Source organism: Chiloscyllium plagiosum, chromosome 26 (genome assembly GCF_004010195.1).
Source record: "Chiloscyllium plagiosum isolate BGI_BamShark_2017 chromosome 26, ASM401019v2, whole genome shotgun sequence".
Taxonomy (NCBI): Eukaryota; Metazoa; Chordata; class Chondrichthyes; order Orectolobiformes; family Hemiscylliidae; genus Chiloscyllium; species Chiloscyllium plagiosum.
Genome location: NC_057735.1, coordinates 47,920,668 through 47,941,671, shown reverse-complemented (window position 1 = coordinate 47,941,671; position 21,004 = coordinate 47,920,668). Strand labels below are relative to the sequence as shown.

The following is a 21,004-nucleotide window of genomic DNA, read 5'->3' as shown; positions in this document are numbered from 1 at the left end:
GGGTGGTGGCAGGGTGAATGGCAGGGTGGGTGTAGGGGTGGGTGGCAGAGTGGGTGTAGGGGTGGATGCATGTAATAGAAGAGAAAACTTGAATTTAATGGTGTCTTTGACAACTTGAAGCTGCCCCCAAAGCACTGTAAGTTCAGTCTTGCGTTTGAAGTGTAATCGCTGTTGTAATGTAGGAGATCTTGCAATGAGATAATCAGCTTCATTTGAGTTAGTTGAAAGAATGTTATTGGTCTTGGTACCAGAGAAAAAGCTCTGTTTCTTTGACATGGTTTTGTAGGATCTTACACCATCCGAGAGATCAACTGTGCCTTGCTGTTGCACCTTCAACAACAGTATCTCTTGACAGTTCAGCACTCCCTCAGCAAAGCAGTGGATATTCAACCTGCTCAGTTCTTTGGAATGAGGAGTAAGCTGTGAACTGATTTTGAAGTGGGAGTTCTATGAGCTGAGTCATGCTGATACTTTTGCAGACTGATGTTCAGGACACTTCCTCACTGGTGCGGACGTACATTTATTAATCAATTTCTGGGTATCTGAACTACCAGTCCAAAGAGTGACATCTGATTAGGCAAGTTGTCACGTTCAACATCAGGAAGATATTCAGCAGTCATTTTCTCTCCTTTGGTATTATCAGTAGGTGCTTGTACTGGGAAAGAAAGGTAATTTCAGTGATAATAAACCTCGAAAACTGTTGCACCTGAGACCAAACAGGAAGTTTTTGATCTGAGACTCCATCAATCCCTTGAAGATTTCATTCCAAAATGACATGGGATCAGCCATTGTTCATTTGATTAACACTCTTGCATCTGAATCAGAAGGTTATAGGTTCAAGACTCACTCCAGAAATTTGAGCACATTGCCAAAATTGACATTCTAGTAAAATATTTTTGAGAGTGCTGTATTGTCAGAGTTAGGTTTTATTGTCATGTGTACTCAATTACAGGATTACAATGAAAAATTCATAATGTTGCCATTCCCAGCTCTACCTTGGGAACAATAATAAACAACAATAATTGAAAAATAAAGAAATAAGTTAAAAATTTCAACACTACAGTTTTTCTTAGTATGAAGTAGAAAAATAAAGAAATAATGTTACAAGTTAAATATTGAAGTCTTTTTGTAAGCCATGGGCCTGTAAACACTCCATGCTGAGCTTTCGCCAGTGCTAGGCTACGTCCCACCTGGATTCACGAGCCGCTTCACTGCTGACCACCATCAGGGCTCACCAGGCTTCACTGACCGCTGCTTCACTGCTGACCAGCATCAGGGCTCACCAGGCTTCACTGACCACTGCTTCACTGCTGACCACCATCAGGGCTCACCAGGCTTCACTGACAGCTGCTTCACTGCTGACCAGCATCAGGGCTCACCAGGCTTCACTGACAGCTGCTTCACTGCTGACCACCATCAGGGATCACCAGGCTTCACTGACCGCTGCTTCACTGCTGACCAGCATCAGGGCTCACCAGGCTTCACTGACCACTGCTTCACAACTGACCACCATCAGGGCTCACCAGGCTTCACTGACCACTGCTTCACTGCTGACCAGCATCCCAGCTCACCAAGCTTCACTGACCGCTGCCGCACTGCTGACCACCATCCCAGCTCACCAGACTTTGCTACTGACTGCAATCTTTTGTACACTCTTTTCAAATGAGACATGTAAAAAGATGATCACTAAAATGATTTCACCCTATTATTTTAAAGAAGAGCAGGCAAACTTTCTTTTGAAAAAAAACTGATCATTTTTCTCGCTTGCTGTCCATGGAACCCCCTATGTATAGTGTTTGTTGGAACGGGTGGAGAGAGGTCTCTGTGCCTTATATGCTATTTTAGATTTTGCCTTTCCGTTGCCGAATGTGTTTTCTTAGTTCACCATTTATCAAATAATGGTTGTATTTCCTGTGGTTTCAGGTATGCCTTGCATTCCGATCTACCTCAGCCTGTACACGGAACGCTTTCAAAGTGGAAGATCAATCCAAAGGCAGCTGTACAATCGCTTGGACCTCAAGAATCTGGAGCAGATTATGCTGGCAACCTTTGTGGGCACTATCGCTGAACTCAGTCAGTAAAACATTATGCTTATCCCTTCCCACAGCACTGTATTAATTATAATGCCTAAAAGATATGAAGTCATAAATAATGAGTTTTGTTTCAGTTATAAAAGACTAATCATTGCGCAATACTTTACAGTTTCAAATGATTATTTTAGCTAAAATCATCATTCTGCTCTCAATAAACCTGTTCTGGTGATATACCATGGTTACAGATGTTGGTTTTGATTTGATGAGCAAAGTTTTAGGTTGTGGCCATAATTATTTATGAAAAAGCTGGGAAAATAAATAAATCTGAATATGCTCTTTGAAGCTTTTTTTAAATCAATAAGAATTAATAACTGAAAATTCTCATAATTCTATGAATCTTAGGTTAAACTTTCTTTTAAAGTTTATTTCACCATGAAAATTCTACTTAAAAGTCACAAAATATTCAGGGTTAAGACTATTTTAAACTCCTTTTTTAAAAAAAAGGAGCTGCTGCTAACCTCTAGTCAATCACATACATGCCCTGGGTTGTATGTGGATGTTTTGAGGTGTATATATCGCTTCCTGGCATCAACACATCTATAGAACAGAGGAAATTACAAGATGAAATTACAGGGATGTTTAAAATTCTCAAGGGATGAGACAGAGTCAGTAGTAAAAGACTTCTCCCGTGATAGGGGAATCTAAAGCAATGGGCAGAGATATCAGATTAATTTTTGAGAGATTTAGAATAAAGAGGGAGAAATTTGTTTCAGGCAAGGAGTTATGGGTTGTGGATTTGTATTGTAATATTTAGATAATTTTTTTGCCTATTTAATCATGAGAATGTAACAGGGTAAATTATTTCTGGATAATTATTTGTTGGTTATCTCTCGCTTGAACATTTAACCCAATTATTGCCCTGTTGTGCACTGGTGACTTTGATTACAGAATTGTCTGTGTGTCCTTGGGCAACACTATTGATCCAAATTGTAGCTAATGCTTCAAACTTGCCTGTAGCCTGATAAAGTGTTTTTTTTCCCTTAATTTGTACATTTGTGGGTGATTGCTGACAAGGCCAACATTTACTGTTCATTCTCAATTGTCCTTGAGAAAGTGAGCCACCTTCCTGAACTGCTGTAGCCAATGAGATGAAGGGATTGCTGTGAAAGAGGGAGTTCCTGGATTTTGACCCAGCAACAGTGAAGAAAAGTATTTTGTTCTAAGTTGGGATAGTACATGATGTTGAGGGAAACATGGCGGTGAAGTTCCTGTGGAGCTGCAGCCATTATCCTTCTAAGTTGTAGAAGCCTCACTTTTGGAAATTCTGTTGAAGGAGGCTTGGTGAGAAACAACAGTGTATCTTAGAACATAGAACATTACAGCGCAGCGCCTTCGGCTCTCGATGTTGTGCCGAACTGTGAAACCAATATGAAATCCATCTGACCTATGGTATTCCAATTTCATCCATATGTCGATCCAATGACCATTTAAATGCCCTTAAAGTTAGTGAGTCTACTCCTGTTGCAGGCAGGCCATTCCACTCCCCTATTACTCTCTGAGTAAAGAAACTACCTCTGACATTGTCCTATATCTAGCACCCCTCAATTTACAGCTATGTCCCCTCATGCTAGCCATCACCATCTGAGGAAAAAGGCTCTCACTGTCCAACCTATCTAACCCTCTGATTATCTTATTTGTCTCAATACTGTCACCTCTCAACCTTCTTCTCTCTAACAAAAATAGTCTCAAGCCCCTCAGCCTTTCCTCGTAAGCCCTTCCCTCCATACTAGGCAACATCCTAGTAAATCTCTTCTGAAACCTTTCCAAAACTTCCACATCTTTCCTATAAAGAGGTGACCAGAACTGTACTCAATACTCCAAGTGCAGTCACACCAGAGTTTTGCACCAGAAGCATGAGCTCTGAAACTCAATCCCTCTGCTAATAAAAGTGAACACACCATATGCCTTCTTAACAGCCCCATCAACCTGGGTGGCAACCTCAGGGATCTATGTCCCTGAACACTGAGATCTCTCTGTTCTTCTGCACTACCAAGAATCCTACCATTAGCCCCAGGACTCTGTATTCCTGTTACTCCTTCCAAAGTGAATCACCTCATACTTTTCCACATTAAACTCCATTTGCCACCTCTCAGCCCAGCTCTGCAGCTTATCTATGTCCCTCTGTAACCTACAACATCCTTCAGCATGATTCACAACTCTATCGACCTTATTGTCATCTGCAAATTTACTAATCCATCCTTTTACACCCTCATCCAGGTCATTTATAAAAATGACAAACAGTGGCCCGAAAACAGATCCTTGCGGTAACTAAACTCCGGGATGAACATTTCCCATCAATCACCACCCTCTTTCTTCTTTCAGCTCACCAATTTCTGATCCAAACTGCTAAATTACCCTCAATCCCATGCCTCCGTATTTTCTGCAATAGCCTACTGTGGTAAACATTATCAAACGCCTTACTAAAATCCATATATACCACATCAACCACTTTACCCTCCTCTACCTGTTTGGTCACCTTCTTAACGAACTCAATAAGGTTTGTGAGGCATGATCTACTCTTCACAAAACCATGCTGACTATACCTCATCAACTTATTTCTCTCTAGATGATCATAAATCCTATCTCTTATAATCTTTTCCAGCACTTTACCCACAACAGAACTAAGAGTCACAGGTCTTTAATTACCAGTGTTGTCTGTACTCCCCTTTTTGAACAAGGGGACAATATTTGCTATCCTCCAGTCTTCTGGCACTATTCCTGTAGACAATGATGACATAAAGATCCAAGTCAAAGGCTTTGCAATCTCCTCTTTAGCTTCCCTGAGAATCCTAGGATAAATCCCATCCGGCCCAGGGGACTTATCCATTTTCACACTTTCTAGAATTGCTAACAGCTCCTCCTTGTGTACCTCAATCCCATCTACTCTAGTAGCCTGTATCACAGTATTCTCCTTGACAATGTTGTCTTTTTCCTGTGTGAATACTGACGAGAAATATTCATTTAGTGCTTCCCCTATCTCCTGTGACTCCACGCACAACTTCCCACTATTATCCTTGATTGGCCCTAATCTTACTCTCGTCATTCTTTTATTCCTGATATACCTATAGAAAGCCTTGATCTATCCCCCAACGACTTCTCATGTCCCCTCCTGGCTCTTCTTAGCTCTCTCTTTAGGTCATTCTGTCTAACTTATAACTCTCAAGTGCCCTGAGCCTTCACATCTCATCCTAACATAAACCTTCTTCTTCCTCTTGACAAGAGATTCAACTTCTTTAGTAAACCACAGCTCCCTCGCTTGACCACTTCCTCCCTGCCTGACAGGTACATACGCATCAAGGACACGCAGTAGCTGTTCCTTGAATAAGCTCCACGTTTCAATTGTGCCCATCCCCTGCAGTTTCCTTCCCCAATCCATGGGTCCTAAATCTTGCCTAATCACATCATAATTGCTTTTCTCCCAGCTATAACTCTTACCCTATATACCTATAGGTATATACCTAACCCTTTCCATCACTGAAATAAACATAACCAAGTTGTGGTTACTATCACCAAAGTGCTCACCTATCTCCAAATCTAACACCTAGCCTGATTCATTGCCTAGTACCAAATCCAATATGGCCTCACCCCTGGTTGGCCTGTCTACATACTGTGCAAAAGTGAGGACTGCAGATGTTGGAGATCAGAGTCAAGATTACAGTAGTACTGGAAAAGTACAGCAGGTCACGTAGCATCCGGGGAGCAGGAAAATCGAAGTTTTGGGCAGGAGTCTGATGAAGGGTTCCTGCCGAAACGTCGATTTTCCTGCTCCTCGGATGCTGCCTGACCTGGTTTTCCAGCACCACTGTAATGTCTACATATTGTGTCATACTATCTACATCCTGTAGTGATGAGATCGCAATTATGTAAGCTTTTTTGTCTTTCTGTATCCTGGATTCATTCAGAGTTGGAGCTATACTTATCTCAGGAATATGGTATATAATCCTTCATGCTACTGAACGGTGTCTTGGAGATGATTGGAATATACCCAGTCTCCAATCTGTATTGGCAGCAAGATCCTTAGACTGTATCTTCCAAACCCACAGCCACTTCCATCTCGAAGGACAAGGGCAGCAGATATGTGGAACACCACCACCTGCAGGTTCCCTGCAAGCTGTTCACCATTCTGACTTGGAACTGCATCACTGTTCTGCAGTTTTGCTGGGTCAAAATCCTGCAATTCCCTCTCTAACAGCATTGTGGGTGTACCTACAGCACATGGACTACAACTCAAAAATGCAGCTCACCACTACCTTCTCAAAGGCAACTAGGGATGGGTGATAAATGGTGGCCTAATCGATGACACCCATATCCTATGAGAGAATAGAAAGCCACAGCATTGATATAGCTGGTGCAGTATAGTCTCTGTTTGATGACAAGATTCCATTACCCCTCTCCTCAGTGTTGTTGCACTAATGTCATGTGGAATTGGCTCTAACTATTCTGCTTCTATTCCACAGGTGACCTGGTCTCACAAGCAATGTATTACTTCCATCAATTTGGTGCAAAGTACCATGGGAAGGGATTTCAGCTCCATTTCAAAAAGGGACCGTACTCCTGGGAGCCGGAGGCGCTTCATGGGCTCTTTTACTATATGCACTGCCCTCATCTGGAGTGGGAGAATCCCAACACTGAGCCACCACAAATAAAACTGGGCAGTGAGAGGTGAGACAGTTAAAATTGGAACTTCTCAAAAATGCCCAAACTGATTAATTCTACAATTTGCTGAGCTGAGTCACTCTGGGAAAACACCATATTTTCCACAGGGCTTTTAGTTATTTGAACATTTCCAGTCTTGCATGTTTTAGGAAATCTGAACCACACCAACAAATTAGAGAATTGTAAAATCTGCTGCTCCCTCTCCTCAAAGTTCTGAAAGCATGAAACAGAGATGCAAACTCAACCACAATATAAATCTAAGTCTGACTCAAGCCAGATCTCTGCTGTCAGCTTTAGCCCCCTTCATAGCTCAAAGACTGAAACAGATACCAATAAACTAAGATTGACTTTCAGCAGCTCACTGTTTCTCGAAGTTACTTTATTGTTATTTTGAAACAATAAGCTGTGAAAGGGAAATGATGTTTGGTTTGCACATTTATCAAATGCTCCTGAGATTAAACAGTATCATTGAACTTGATCTTTTATAGTTAAAACACCATTCAGAGATATGATAAACAATTTACATAACTGTTGAGTTCTTATTGAATGATGATTGCTGCTAGAAGTGAAAAATCTTTGAAGTTGGGTAGGATGCAAGATATGGTAACCACTGACCCTGCATGTGAAGAGAGGTGACGATCATTATCTTAGTTCATGCAGCTTAAATCACGGATGTTCAAACTGTATAGTCAGCTTATAAAATTTCCCAACCGAGATGGGATTCCCCCCCTCTTTCTATGAGAGTGGTAATAGGGTTTGGTGATAAACCAAAGAGACAGATTTTGACAATTGATTTCATTGGCCCCAAAGGTTTTGAGAAGTGCTACACCAAGGGACATTATCAATATAGGTAGAGGTTAGCTGAACATGCTGTCTCCATCTCGTGGCTTGCACAGTTTGAAATAACTTGGGCAGAATTATTTTCTAAGATCTTCCTCTGAATGTATTGTGCAGACCTGGAGCCAGTGCAGAGAGACATACACAACATGCATGTTTGAAGGTCCGCTTTGCCATGCTACCATTAGAAGGTGCTTGTTGAATGTCCACTTAATAGCTTCTGAAGTGAGGAGGAGTCCAGGTCAAATGCATATCCATGTTCTCATGGCTTGTGTTGTCTTTGTGTGTATTTCTTTCCCTTCAGACCATATGAGATTCTCCCACCAGTGGTCGAGTGGATCAGGGTATGTATTGCTCAGGCGGATCACAGATGCAGTCTCACAGTGGATGTTGGTGACCTTCGGCAGGCGGCCAGGCTTCTACTTCCAGGTGTAGACTCTGAACCCCGACAACTCCGGTGAGCAAAGCTTCATTAACTCAAACTTTGCATATAAATGGGTGAAGATAAAGATAAGCTGATCGCTACTTGAATAAAGTTTTGAGAGATTGAATGACCCATTGCTGTTTATATGTTAAGCGCACAGAGAGAATGGAGAACCCCACTGATACTGATCCTTGATGTAATAGAGGTGCATTTTATTCAACATAATCCTATTCCCTTGGTTCCCAACTCACCAGTTGGAACAACACTCTTGATGTTGTGTAATGATTACCCAATTATCATGAAAACCTAAATTGTATCTTAAATTTCTGAAAGACATGGACATGTTAAAGTATTCTTCCCATGGGATATTTCTATTGTGCCAGTGTTGGAAATGTGAAAGCCAATGTTGTGCAGAAGGAAGTCCCATTACTACAATGAGATAAATGATCAGGACCCACTTTTAATGATATGAATGAAAGATAAATATTGCCCAGCCACTGGGGAGAACTTGCTGCCTTTCTTCGAAAGCGTCTTGCCTTCCACCTGAGAAGGAAGACGGGCTTAATTTAATGTCAGTTCTGAAAGTTGGAGCTTCTGTTGGTGTAGCATTTTGTCTGCATGGAATTGGAGTGTCTGCTTGGATTGTGTGCTCAGATCTCTGAACCGCTGCGCTGAGTGTTTTGTCAACTGAGCCACAATTGATTTGTGAAGTATTTCGGATGGGACATTGGAATAGTAACGTTACACAGCTCCTGTAGAAATTCAGCCAGTTAATGTTCAACATTGGAGCTGAAAAGAATATATGCAGTTGAGAAGAAATCTTTTCTTGTAGGAGCAGGTGTAAGCCATTCAGCCCCATAAATCTGCTGTGCCATTCTAAATCATAGTTAATCATCTAGCTCAGTGCCGTAATTCCCATGCTATCCCCTTATCCTTTAGTGTCTTTGGCAAATAGAAATCTCAATCTCTGTCTTGAACTTAATGATTGAACTTCCACAGCCCTCTGATGTTGAGAATTCCAAAGATTCACAGCTCTCTACGTGAAGAGGTTCTGACTAATCTCTGTCCTAAGTGGCCTGTGTTCCCTGATTTTGGACCTTAGAGCCAAGGGAAACAGAATTTAATCTATGTTAGAATTTAATACATCAAAATGAATCTCACTTATTTTTGTTTGATTCTGACAGGATTAACAGCATTTTATATCCATCCCGTGGACTGGACACCAAGGAGGCAGAACTGAAACTGAGACAGAACCTGGGTTTCCAGATGTTGAACTCCGGTCGCACTGATTTGGTGAAAGCAGCTGCTGCATTGCTGGGACCAGAGGGACTCAATACTCTTAGTGAGCAGGTAGGGAGAGGACAGTCAGTAATATATTCCTTAGAGCAGAGGAGATTGAGAGGGAACATGATTGACATGTGTAAAATTATGAGGGGTATAGATACGATAAACAAGAAGAAACTTGTCCTCTTAATGAAAGGATTACTGACCAAGGGTCATAGATGTAAGGTAAGGGGCAGAAGGTTTACTTGAGATGTGAGGAAAATGGTTTCACCCAGAGGTGTGAATCTGAAACTCACTGCCTTACTATTTTCTTAACTGAAGTGTCTGAAAACTCAGTTAGAGGCAACATTAATAGATGTCAACAAGAGTGCATCAGATTCTAAAACAGGCAATAATTAAACAGTTGCCCGCATACTCATGATTGAAACATTTGGAAGGGATTAGATTAGATTCCCTACAGTGTGAAGGAGTATTTAAATGTGCACTCGCAATGTCAAGGCATACCAGGCTATGGGCCGAATGCTGGGAAATGGGATTAGAATAGTTAGGGGTTGCTTTTGACCAGTACTGACACATTGGGTAAAAGGGCCTTGTACAGTGCTGTAAATTTCTGATTATATGATTCTATATATAATTTTATGTTGTCTGTAATATGCACCAAAGACAGATAAGCTGTTGTTAATTTATGGTTAAAACATATTAGTAGGTTGAATTGGTTTAAACTGGGTCCTGCAAATATAATACTAGCTTTGATCAGCAGTGCCACTCCTTCCTGAGTAATTCAGGAAAAGTGAAGATAGGAGGCAAAGGTTGGTGAGAAAACATTGGAAAAGGATACTACTAGGAGTGGGGCCTTCATGATTATTTGATAACATAAAGACCTAAAGCAAGAAACTCAATCACTTAATTGAATTGTAAAATCTGACTAACTATGTATGGGTAATGAAATTACTATAAAATGGGGAACAAAGCTCTTGTTTTATTTCTCAATTCGGAGAACAGGAAGTAGCAGCTAATCCGGCACGGTGGCTCAGTGGTTAGCACTGCTGCCTTACGCCATCAAGGTCCCAGGTTCAATTCCAGCCTCTGGTGACTGTTTGCGTGGAGTTTGCACATTCTCCTTGTGTGGGATTGCTCTGATTTTCTCCCACAGTCCAAAGATGTGCAGGTCAGGTGGATTAGCCATGCTAAATTGCCCATAGTGTTAGATGCATTAGTCAGAGGAAAGTGGGTCTGGGTGGATTACTCTTCGGAGGGTCTGTGTGGACTTGTTGGGCCGAAGGGCCTATTTCCACACTGTAGGGAATCTAATCTAATCCCTTCCAAATGTTTCAATCATGAGTATGCGGGCAACTGTTTAATTATTGCCTGTTTTAGAATCTGATGCACTCTTGTTGACATCTATTAATGTTGCCTCCAACTGAGTTTTCAGACACTTCAGTTAAGAAAATAGTAAGTCAAATTGATAATTCAGTTGTGCATTCAAACAGGATGAAACATCATGTACATTAGGGGTCGTTTTCTACGATGCCATTGTCTGAATGTAGTAGCCAGTATTAATCAGATTTTTCTGAATAAAATGTTTTTAAAAAATGGAGAAATCTGATAAAAGTCTACATAAACTCAACAGGCAAGATGGACAGTGAGTTTGTTCGTACACATGGAGAATAGGAGAGGTCAGATTGAACATCAGTGCAACATTCAAGTCGCTGTACCTCCATTAATCACTGTCCAGAACAAGACATGACCACATCTCCTTGCAAAGTCAACATTCCACACATTTCCATGATGCTTACTGTAAGCAGGATATACTTCATACTTCACCAGAGTATCTGATGAGACAGGAGGTATCTCTTGTTGTGTGATATTTCACTATGCCATCGATCCAACTGACACTGCATTTTCCTAGTTTACATCTCAACCCAGCATGGACTAATGTTCTCTTTTCTGCCTCATTATTCAAATATATGAATGTTCCCTTCAACCACCTTCATTTCTGCTACAGTTGCTGAACCCTTGGGGGTGTTTTGTAGTGCAGTATAAGCTTGCATTTGATAAATTGCACACGTTCTTTGGGAGCAAGAATTGAGTTAATCAACTTAGTATGGTAATGTGTTACTTAGTCTCTGCTTCTCCCTTTGTGTGAAAGTGATCTCTAAAATTTGCCTTTGAGCATGAGCTCCATGAGTTCAGAGGACAGCTTAACCTCAGAATTGGTTATTTACTGGGGATGATCAAATGCTGTTTCTTCTGTTCAGGGATTGACTCCACTGATGTATGCAGCGAGCAGTGGAGATGAGGCCATGGTCCAGGTTCTGCTAACCTCTGGAGCAGACATTGATATTCAGGTAAGATATTAGATTACTTACATTGTGGAAACAGGCCCTTCAGCCCAACAAGTCCACACCGACCCACCGAACTATGGCTGACTAGGGAAGTCAGGGATAGCAGAAAAGCAAAACAGAAAGCATATAATATGGCGAAAGGCAGTGGACTGGGAAGCTTACAAAGACCAACAGAGGGCAACAAAAAAAGAAATAAGGAGGGAGAAGATTAAATATGAGGGTAAGCTAGCCAGTAATATAAAGGAAGACTGTAAGAGTTTTTTTAGATAAGTAAAGAGCAAAAGAGAGTCAAAAGTGGACATTGGGTCACTGGAAAATGATGCTGGAGAGATTAGATTAGATTACTTACAGGGTGGAAACAGGCCCCTCGGCCCAACAAGTCCACACCAACCCACCGAAGTGCAACCCACCCAGACCCATTCCCCTAACACTACAGGCAATTTAGCATGGCCAATTCACCTAACATACATATTTTTGGACTGTGGGAGGAAACCGGAGCACCCGGAGGAAATCCACACAGACACGGGGAGAATGTGCAAACTCTACAATCAGTCACCTGAGTCGGGAATTGAACCCAGATCTCTGGCGCTGTGAGGCAGCAGTGCTAACCACTGTGCCATCGTGGTAACTGGCACATTGCCTTCACATGAAAGTGCATCCAAAGAAGTCATTGCATTTCACAAGAGTAACCTATGGGGTGAACGTATAACAAATCAACCCTAGTCCAAATGCGGGATATTCCTGTTAAACCTGGACCCTGACACAGTGTCACAGCAAATCATGTTTGACCATTTATACCTGATCTCCCTGATGTTTAATGAACTGTGTCAGCTTTAATTTGGATGCCTCTATATAAACAATGATCCAGTGTTCAAACAGACTAAATATTGATTATTTCTACACTGACTTGCTCAGCTTGAGAAATTCCTAAACTGTCATGCTTGATTTTCAGGTGCCAGGTTATTCTCAGCAGTGCCCATCTGTCCATACAGAGACTAGACACTGGACTGCTCTCACTTTTGCAGTTGCATTTGGTCATCTGTCAATCACACAGGTACAAGAGTGTGTCAATTTTGTAGATTTAGTTGAGTAAACATTGAGTACTTCCAACTTTCCATGGATTAATGAAGGGTAATTTCAGATGTTGGAGATTGTGCCATTGTTTGAGAGATTTTGATTTACCTCAGGGGCAGGGTTTTTAGAAGCAGTTCAAGGATGTTAGGCACATCAAATTTGTTGCTCTCTTTGGGGCTAACCCATCTCCCCAGATCATATAACTACTCTCCATTTCTCCATGTTGTCAACCATGTCTCAGTGAATCACACTGTTCTCTGAGTCTGATGTTTGTCTCTGTAAATCCCATCTTAGATACTTGATCTCATAAATTAAATTCACACTCCTGTGCGGTACTGAGGGAGTGCCACACAATTGTCAGTGATGCCTGTTGTGTAAGAATTTAAACCAAGGCTCTGATTGCCCTTTCAGGTGAATGCAAAGCATTCCATGGCACTGTTTTGAAAAAGAGTAGTGAAGCTATGCCTATTTTTGACCTAATCTTCTTCAACTGCTCCATCAAAGACCTTCCCTCCTTTCATAAGGTCAGAAGTGAGGATGTTCACAAATTTCACAGTGCTCAGCATCATTAATGACTCCTCAGATACTGAAGCAGTCTGTCAATGTATATGTAACAAGACCTGATCTATGTTCAGGCTTGGGGTCATAGTGGGCTAATTCACAATATACAATTGTCAGGCAATTACCAGCTCCAGCAAGAGAGATCTAACCAACTTCCCATGACATTCAACAGCACCATTATAACAATAAACCTTCTGCGACTTATCATTGACCATAAGTTGAACTGGACCATTCATCCCTTTGAGCTCGTTCTGTTATTCAGTTAGATTATAAAATCCATTTATCAGCCTTAGCTTCATAATTTCTAGATTGATTGAACAAAATTGATCTGTTGAAAATTCCATTGGAAGACCAGCACCCTCAACATTTGGAAGTTTCTGTTTTCCACAACTTGTGTATTTCACTTCTGAACAGCCCAACTCTAGTCTTCCTGTTATCTTAACCATTCTCACACCCTTACTGGAGAAGCACTTCGCTGTCTCCATCCAATCAATCACCTTACTTTTTTAAAATACCTCAACTGGACCAAGCTGCATATTTGATGGAGAAGGACATAAATGGTGGGCACAGGGTGAAATCTGATGGATAGGGATATTATAGAACTAAAAAAGGACTGCAGAAGAATGAAGTTTCTCATGGAGTAGATAAGAATGGAGGGGGCAGGCTGTGAATGGAGGGAGACAGGGACAATTTGTGATTGGAAGGATACGTAGGCAGGGTAGGAATGGAGGGATACAGAGGGCAGAGGGGACTAGAGTTTACATCATGCAGGGAGGAACCGAGGGACACGGGGACTTGATGGGACTAGAAATAATTAAAGTGGAGAATTCTCAGGTGAGCTAAAGGCAGACAGAGAGGGTGGAATGGCCTGTCTGTTTTTGCCTGTAAATATTATTTCTCTGTATGTAATTGAGTGTAATTCTATGTAAGTGATTAAGTCTACACTTGCAATGTTGTCCTCTGTGTGACATTCTCTCTGTGTGCCTGTGCAGTTGCTATTGGATGCTGGGGCCCACGTCGATGGCTGTATTAGTGAAGGAAATTGGTCTGAAACACCTCTACAGCTGGCAGCCGCAGCAGGTACACAATAGCTAGGGGAAGGGTCAGTGTTGGGAAGGGAATAGAGAGAGTGGATCTGACCCTTTCAGCAAGATCTGTTGCAGTGATGACAGAAGCCTTTCATTCGGTTGCCTCTATACCTTTCACATTTGTGCCGTAGTCAGTGTATATATTAAAGCAAATGCCCTAATAATAGATCACAGTTTGGTGATGTGGAAAAGGTTATCTGAATTTTTAACTAAATTATAAATACATTTGATGTAAATTGGAATTGAACATCTCATCTCAGGTCCTGTCAAAAAGGCTGCATCATAAAGAAGTTGCATCCTGTTTTTTAAATTACTTTCTTAAACACAATCCCTTCCTTGGATTTCTACTGACTGAGCTGGTTGAGTCCTGAAGGATGTAGCTGCAAGACTAGATCTGAAGCAAGTGGTGAGAGGACCAATACAAGGGAATGAAACTTGCTTGACCTTGTCCTCATCAGCCTATCTATTGCAAATAGATCTGTCCACGACAGCAGTGATATAAGTGACCACCATACAGTCCATGTGCACACAAAACTCCCATCTTCAAACTGAGGGCATGTTTTGTATTTTGTGCAGGGCTACCAGTATGCTAAATAAGAAAGATTTAGAACAGATCTGACAACATAAAACTGGACATCCATGAATCAGCTGAAACAATCTATAACCATGTGACTTGGCATATTCCCCCACCCTCCCACTGCCATCAAGCTGGACAATTGGTGACAAGGAATTTCAATGACAAGGGCAGGAGAGTATACACCCACTATACCTAAAAATGAGATGGCAACATTTTACTCTTTTATGAAATGTGGTAACACTGGCTGGGTGAGAGGTTATTGTCCATCCCTGGTGAAACTACAATGCAAGATAACACAAACATGCAGCCATACAATCGAAGCAACACGTGATCGACATAGCACAGCAATTCCTCAAATAACAGATTATTTCTACGCTGTCCAGTTCAGTCACAAACAGTTATAAATAGTAGTGAACCAGAGAAGAAGGTACATCATTATCTCCAACCTCAATGTTGGGAGAGTTCAGCACATCAGTGCAAAAGAATTGGGTGAAGCATTTGCAACAAACTTCAGCCAGAAGTGCTGAGTAGCTGATCCAACTTAGCATATTTGAAGTCCCAAATTGGTGTCAGTCTTCAGTTGATTCACCTCGCTCCATGTGATATCAAGAAATGGTAGAAGACACGGGATACTGTCTTGGTCCAAACATGAATGATGAAGCAGGTTTGCAGAGGCAAAGTGAAAGCAATTGTCTTTGATGTTAACGTTGGGTATCAAGAAGCTGCAGAAAAACTAGAGTCAATGGGAATCGAGGAAAGCTCTCCACTGGTGGAGTAATAACTGACACAAAGTAAGATGATTTGGTGGTTTCAGCTTCAGGACAGCTCTGCAGTAGTTCATCAAGGTTATCTCATAGGTCAACCAGCTTCAGCTGCTTTATTAATTATCTTCCCTGAATAATAAGGTTAGAAGTGGCAGTGTTTACTGCTGATTGCACTATTATTTTCTAGTTCCTTAAATATTGAAGCAGTTCATGACCATATGCAGAAAGACCCAGACAACATGTAGGCTTCAACATTAGGCTGAACATCACGAGAGTGCTAGGCAATGTTTATATCCAACAAGAGAGAAGCTAACCATCTGTCTGACAATTAATGGTATTATCATCACTGACATCCACACTTATCAACATTCTAGGGGTTACTATTGGTCAGAAGCCACCAATGTAAATACAGCAGCTACAAAAGCAGGTCATAGGCTGGAACTCTACAGTGAATAATTCATCGTCTGATTTCCCAAAGTTTGCCCACCATCCAAAAGGCACAAGTTAGGAGTGTGATGGAATATTCTCCACTTACCTAGAAGGGTGCAGCTCCCACAACACTCAAGGAGTTTAACATAATTTAGGACAAAGCACCTCGCTTGATTGGCTCTCCATTCACCACCTTCAAATTCCCTATTTCCACCACTGATGCACAGTGGCATCAGTGTGTACCATCTACAAAATGTACTGCAACAGCTCACCGAGGCTCCTTTGACAATACTTTCCAAAACTCTCAAAGGACAAGGGCAGCAGATGCATGGGAACACTATTATCTTCAAATTTCTTCCAAGTCACACTTTGAACCATATTGCTGTTCCTTCAGTGGTGCTCCTCCCTAATACTGTTGGTGTTTCTACATCATATGGAATGCAGCTGTTTGAGAAGCGGGCTCATTACCACCTTCTCAAGGTCAATCAGGGATGAACAATAAGTTCTACCCTTACCGATGATTCTCACCACATGAATGATTTTTTTTAAAAAACGAGCAAACATCACATGCCCTTGTCTAGATCTCAGTGTTTAACATGCCTTTTCATCTTATACTACATACTATGTATAGGAAGCCATTTCCAACAAAATTGTACAAGATATCTTCCTGTATATCCCACTTTATAAGATGACCTTCCCTGTAATAGAGAGAGGCAATGGCCTAGTAGTATTATCACTGAATTGTTAATCCAGAGGCCAGGTAATAATCTGGGGACCCATGCTCAAATTCCACCATGATAAAAAACAAAATCTGGAATTAAGAGTTGACTGATGGCCACAAATCCATTGCTGATTGTTGGGAAAACCAATCTGGTTCACTAATGTCCTTTAGGGAAAGGAACTGCCATCCTTACCTGGTCTGGCCTACATGTAACTCCAGCTCCATGGCAATACGGTTGACTCTTACCCTCTGGATAGTTAGGAGTGGGCAATAAATATTGGCCTGGCCGGTGATTCCATCGACCTGTGAATGAGTATTTTGATATAAACTAAGTTATGAAATGTCATTTTCTCTATTAAACATAGATTCTAAACTATCTCTTCACCATACCTATAGATAATATCCTCCCTTGCTGAGGAATGCCCCCCTCTCCTGTAGTCCTTTATCTACTGTGCCCTTCTTATTCTCATTCTGTTGTTTACAGGTCACCTAGATCTGGTCAGTTTGCTATTGGCAAAAGGAGCTGATCTCCTGGCTGGATGCACTGGTAAAAATGGAGTTACTGCATCTCTGCAAGGAATTACTAACCCCTTCAGTCAGGCTGCTGCCCATGGACGCAGGTGAGATATGAGAATAGGCTCACTACTTCTACTAGGTGAGAGTAACAGAAGCTGTTGTATCAGAGAACCTGTATTTGGGGTGTGGTAGTTTATAGAATTTTCCTTAGCCTGTGATTGCTGCAGGGTAGGGTGAGTGTTGCAGTTGAGAACAATATACTATGATCAGAATGAGAAGGACAGTGTCATAACTGAGAGTTTTATAGTAAGGGTGTGGTGTGATAAAGAGAGATATAGCTATAGCTGGGAAACCTTTTAATGAGGGACTGGAAGTACTTGTGAGTAGTTTGCCCTGTGTGCTGATCATTTCCAGTCAAAGATACATTGTCTTTCACTGATTAAAGTGCAGTGTTGTATTTAGTTATATAGAATCGTAGAATCATACAACATGGAAATATATATTTTGTATTTTTCTGCTAACACACTCTGTTTTACATTGTTGCTCAGGAATGTGTTACAGAAGCTTCTGTCACAGCCAGACACCCAAAAAAGTGACATTATGTCCTTGGAGGACATCCTTGCTGAAGGGGCAGAGATCAGCAACCAGCAGGCTCTGAAATCTGGGGTAAATCGCAGCAGTAAAGCTCAGAGGAAAGCTCTGCGCGATGCCCTGAATCAGAGTGCTGAACATAATTACCTTGACATCACCGTAGAGTTACACAACCATGGTGAGTACAGTACTTCATCACATGCTAACACAGTAACCTCTCTTTAAACTCTCACAACAGATTTCTTCTTATCGTGCACTCTCTCTTTAGCTGCTTTGGAAACTCTGGCCTGTCTGGTACCATAGTGAATTGAATAATTCTCAACCCTCGCTCATCTTTTTATAGATTACAGACTTGATCTAATTACCTGTGCTGTGGTTATGTAAAATATGTACATGTCAGGTATGCTTGTGCCTCAGGTAAAGATCTGTAGCTTTTTCATTGGAGGTGGTGGAGATGGTGGGGATGAAGAGTGGAGAGAAAGCCTTCTCTTTTCTTAAGAGTTTGTTCTTCACACCCCAAGGTGTTCTGTGGACTCTACATTCCTGGCTGAAGTCCCTGGAAACCTCACTGATCAAACGGCAGTGGACCATAACTCTGAACTTGCTCAAGGACTTTGATTCTGTGAAGGATGTATACAGTCAAGAAATGATCACCCAAGGACTCACCCTCATGTTTGACATATTCCGCCTGAGCAAGGTACAATTTTGTCCTCATTCAACGCAACAATATTACCCAGACAAAAGTGAGGACTGCAATGCTGGAAATCTGAGTCTTGATTAGAGTGGTGCTGGAAAAGCATAGCAGGTCAGGCAGCATCCGAGGAGCAGGAAAATTGACATTTCGGGCAAAAAACCTTCATTAGGAATGGAGAGATAAATGGGAGGGGGGTGAAGCTGAGGAGAAGGTAGCCAAGATAGGTGGATGGGGGTGGGGATGAAGGTGATAGGTCAGAGAGGAGGGTGGAGCAGACAACAATATTATCTGCCTGTCTCTGTTATTATAAATCTCAATCTAACAGTTTTGGCTGTTACAGGTGTTAATTTAGCAGACTCTGACAACAAAATATGAATTTCTTAATCTCCTCTACCATAGTGTGACAGTACAGATTGCACTCTCTCATTTATAAAGTTATAACACATTTTGATATTCTAAATCTCCTTGTAACCAACTCCTCTGCAGACCCATAAGGTTGTAAGAAGTAGGTACAGGAGTAGGGGTAGCCCCTTAAACCTGCTGTCACATTCAGTAAGCTCACAGTTGATCTGATTATGGCCTTACTTTCCTGCCATAATTCTTGACTCACTTGTATCAAAAAAATGTGTCAAACTCAGCCTTTGAATATATTCAATGATACAGCCGAGACTAAAAGAATTAAAAGGATTAATATATTGCTTCAAAATAAATGCTTAATTGTGATGGCTGAAAAGCATTACGAAACTCATTGAGGATATTACAGTCTCCATAAATGTGTGATAGTGAGCTTGGACAGTGCTTGGTCTACAATGTAGTATGTGAAGTTTTTAATTGTTTGACTGAACTGAGCATAAGGATTCTGAGAGTGTTGAGAGCTGAGTATATCTGCCAAGTATTGAATGAGCTGGGTACAGACCAAATGATTAATATGATGCAGTGTCTTTGTGTTACATTTTCAGAACAATGCTCTTATGCGGCAGCTGGCGGCCATCTTTAGCCATTGCTATGGGCCTTATCCTATCCCCGTGATTCAGGAGAGTGGTGAGAAGATCAAGGCTGCACCTGGTGAGTATTGTATGGTCTACTCAACAAGTGGAACAAAATGATAGCCCGACCTTCAGTAGTTATATCGACATTGCAATCCTTGCGCCACTAATGTTGTAGCATGGAGCCAGCTCATAGCTCCATTAGGAGATACTTTGCTATCTTACTATGAGTTTCTGAACAAAATATACTCCCTACTATCCGGAAAGTGCAAGGGCCGACACGGGCAACAAAAGGGCAAGGGTGAGGCATGTGCTTTACGTTGGGTGGAGAATGCAGATATGGCCAGATTCAATGTTTTGTGTCTGAGGAAAGGACCAAAGCCAGCGCTGTTGACCAGGGAATTGCATGGCCCTTATTTCTAATGATTCTAATCTGATAATACCACCTGTATTCGGAATTTTTGAGAAGATTTGTAGCTCAGGTGGTTGATAAGTATGTATGTTAGCTTGCTGAGCTAATGTGCTGTATGTAATGTGCTGCTGTTGCATGAGATGTTGTAGGTTGTCACATTTGCAGGAGCTGGACCTACTCCTAGATGTCTCACTTCAGTTATAAGTTTCTACATTAGATCACCTTTTTCCCTCGCTGTCACAGAATGGGTCAATCCTCTTGGATAGGCTGGGGTGGCTGTAGCAGCTACTGCTCAGTTGGAACTCCACTTGTGCCTCTCTGCCGGTTGGTTTGGGGTTCCAGTCCTACTCCTGACCTGTGCACAAAAATCCAGGCAGACATTCTGTAGCAGTATTGGGGGAGTGGTACACTCCCAGAAGTGCTGTGTTTCAGATGAGATATTTAAATTGAGGCATCATCTGCCTCTTAGCCAGGTGTAATCACTGGATTCCTGCCCAATATTTACCCCTTAACTAGTGTCACTAAACAGATTGTCTGCTCATTATCACTTTGCTATTTACAGTGTGCACAGTGCTGTGCATAAATTGGCAATTGCATTTTGTTCATTATAGCAGAGATTATACTTCACTGACTGTAAAGTACTTTGAAAGGTCGGGCGATTGTGTAAAGCACTAAAGAAATGTATGTCGTTTTCTGGGGAGACACACTACTGAGATGCGGTAGGGTCAGATGGTTATAGATTTAACTCCTTGATGCTTCCTTCTTGCAGATTCCACTTTACTGAATCACCGAGAACAGTCAGACATCATATTTCTGGTGGAGGGGAAACCATTCTATGGTCATCGGGCAGTGCTGGCAGCTGCCTCATCCCGGTAAGACTTTGTGCTTTGCCACATTCTCAACCAAACAGTTTGGTACAGAGTGTTGAGGTTGGAAAAGCATATTGTGTAAA

The 21,004-nt window shown here is 41.6% G+C and overlaps 1 protein-coding gene across 2 annotated transcripts in view; it reads left to right on the top strand.

Moving 5' to 3' along the window:
- LOC122563329 (ankyrin repeat and BTB/POZ domain-containing protein BTBD11-like) overlaps positions 1-21,004 on the top strand; it is a 44,096-nt gene that overhangs the window by 15,093 nt on the left and 7,999 nt on the right. For both annotated transcript variants that reach the window (XM_043717066.1, XM_043717067.1), the window contains exons 2-13: positions 1,924-2,073; positions 6,551-6,755; positions 7,891-8,043; positions 9,195-9,360; positions 11,553-11,642; positions 12,592-12,693; positions 14,267-14,354; positions 17,338-17,473; positions 17,918-18,138; positions 18,482-18,657; positions 19,614-19,719; positions 20,822-20,924. In XM_043717066.1, coding sequence (XP_043573001.1) covers positions 1,924-2,073; positions 6,551-6,755; positions 7,891-8,043; positions 9,195-9,360; positions 11,553-11,642; positions 12,592-12,693; positions 14,267-14,354; positions 17,338-17,473; positions 17,918-18,138; positions 18,482-18,657; positions 19,614-19,719; positions 20,822-20,924 — 1,696 coding nt within the window. The remainder of the gene's footprint in view (positions 1-1,923; positions 2,074-6,550; positions 6,756-7,890; positions 8,044-9,194; positions 9,361-11,552; positions 11,643-12,591; positions 12,694-14,266; positions 14,355-17,337; positions 17,474-17,917; positions 18,139-18,481; positions 18,658-19,613; positions 19,720-20,821; positions 20,925-21,004) is intronic.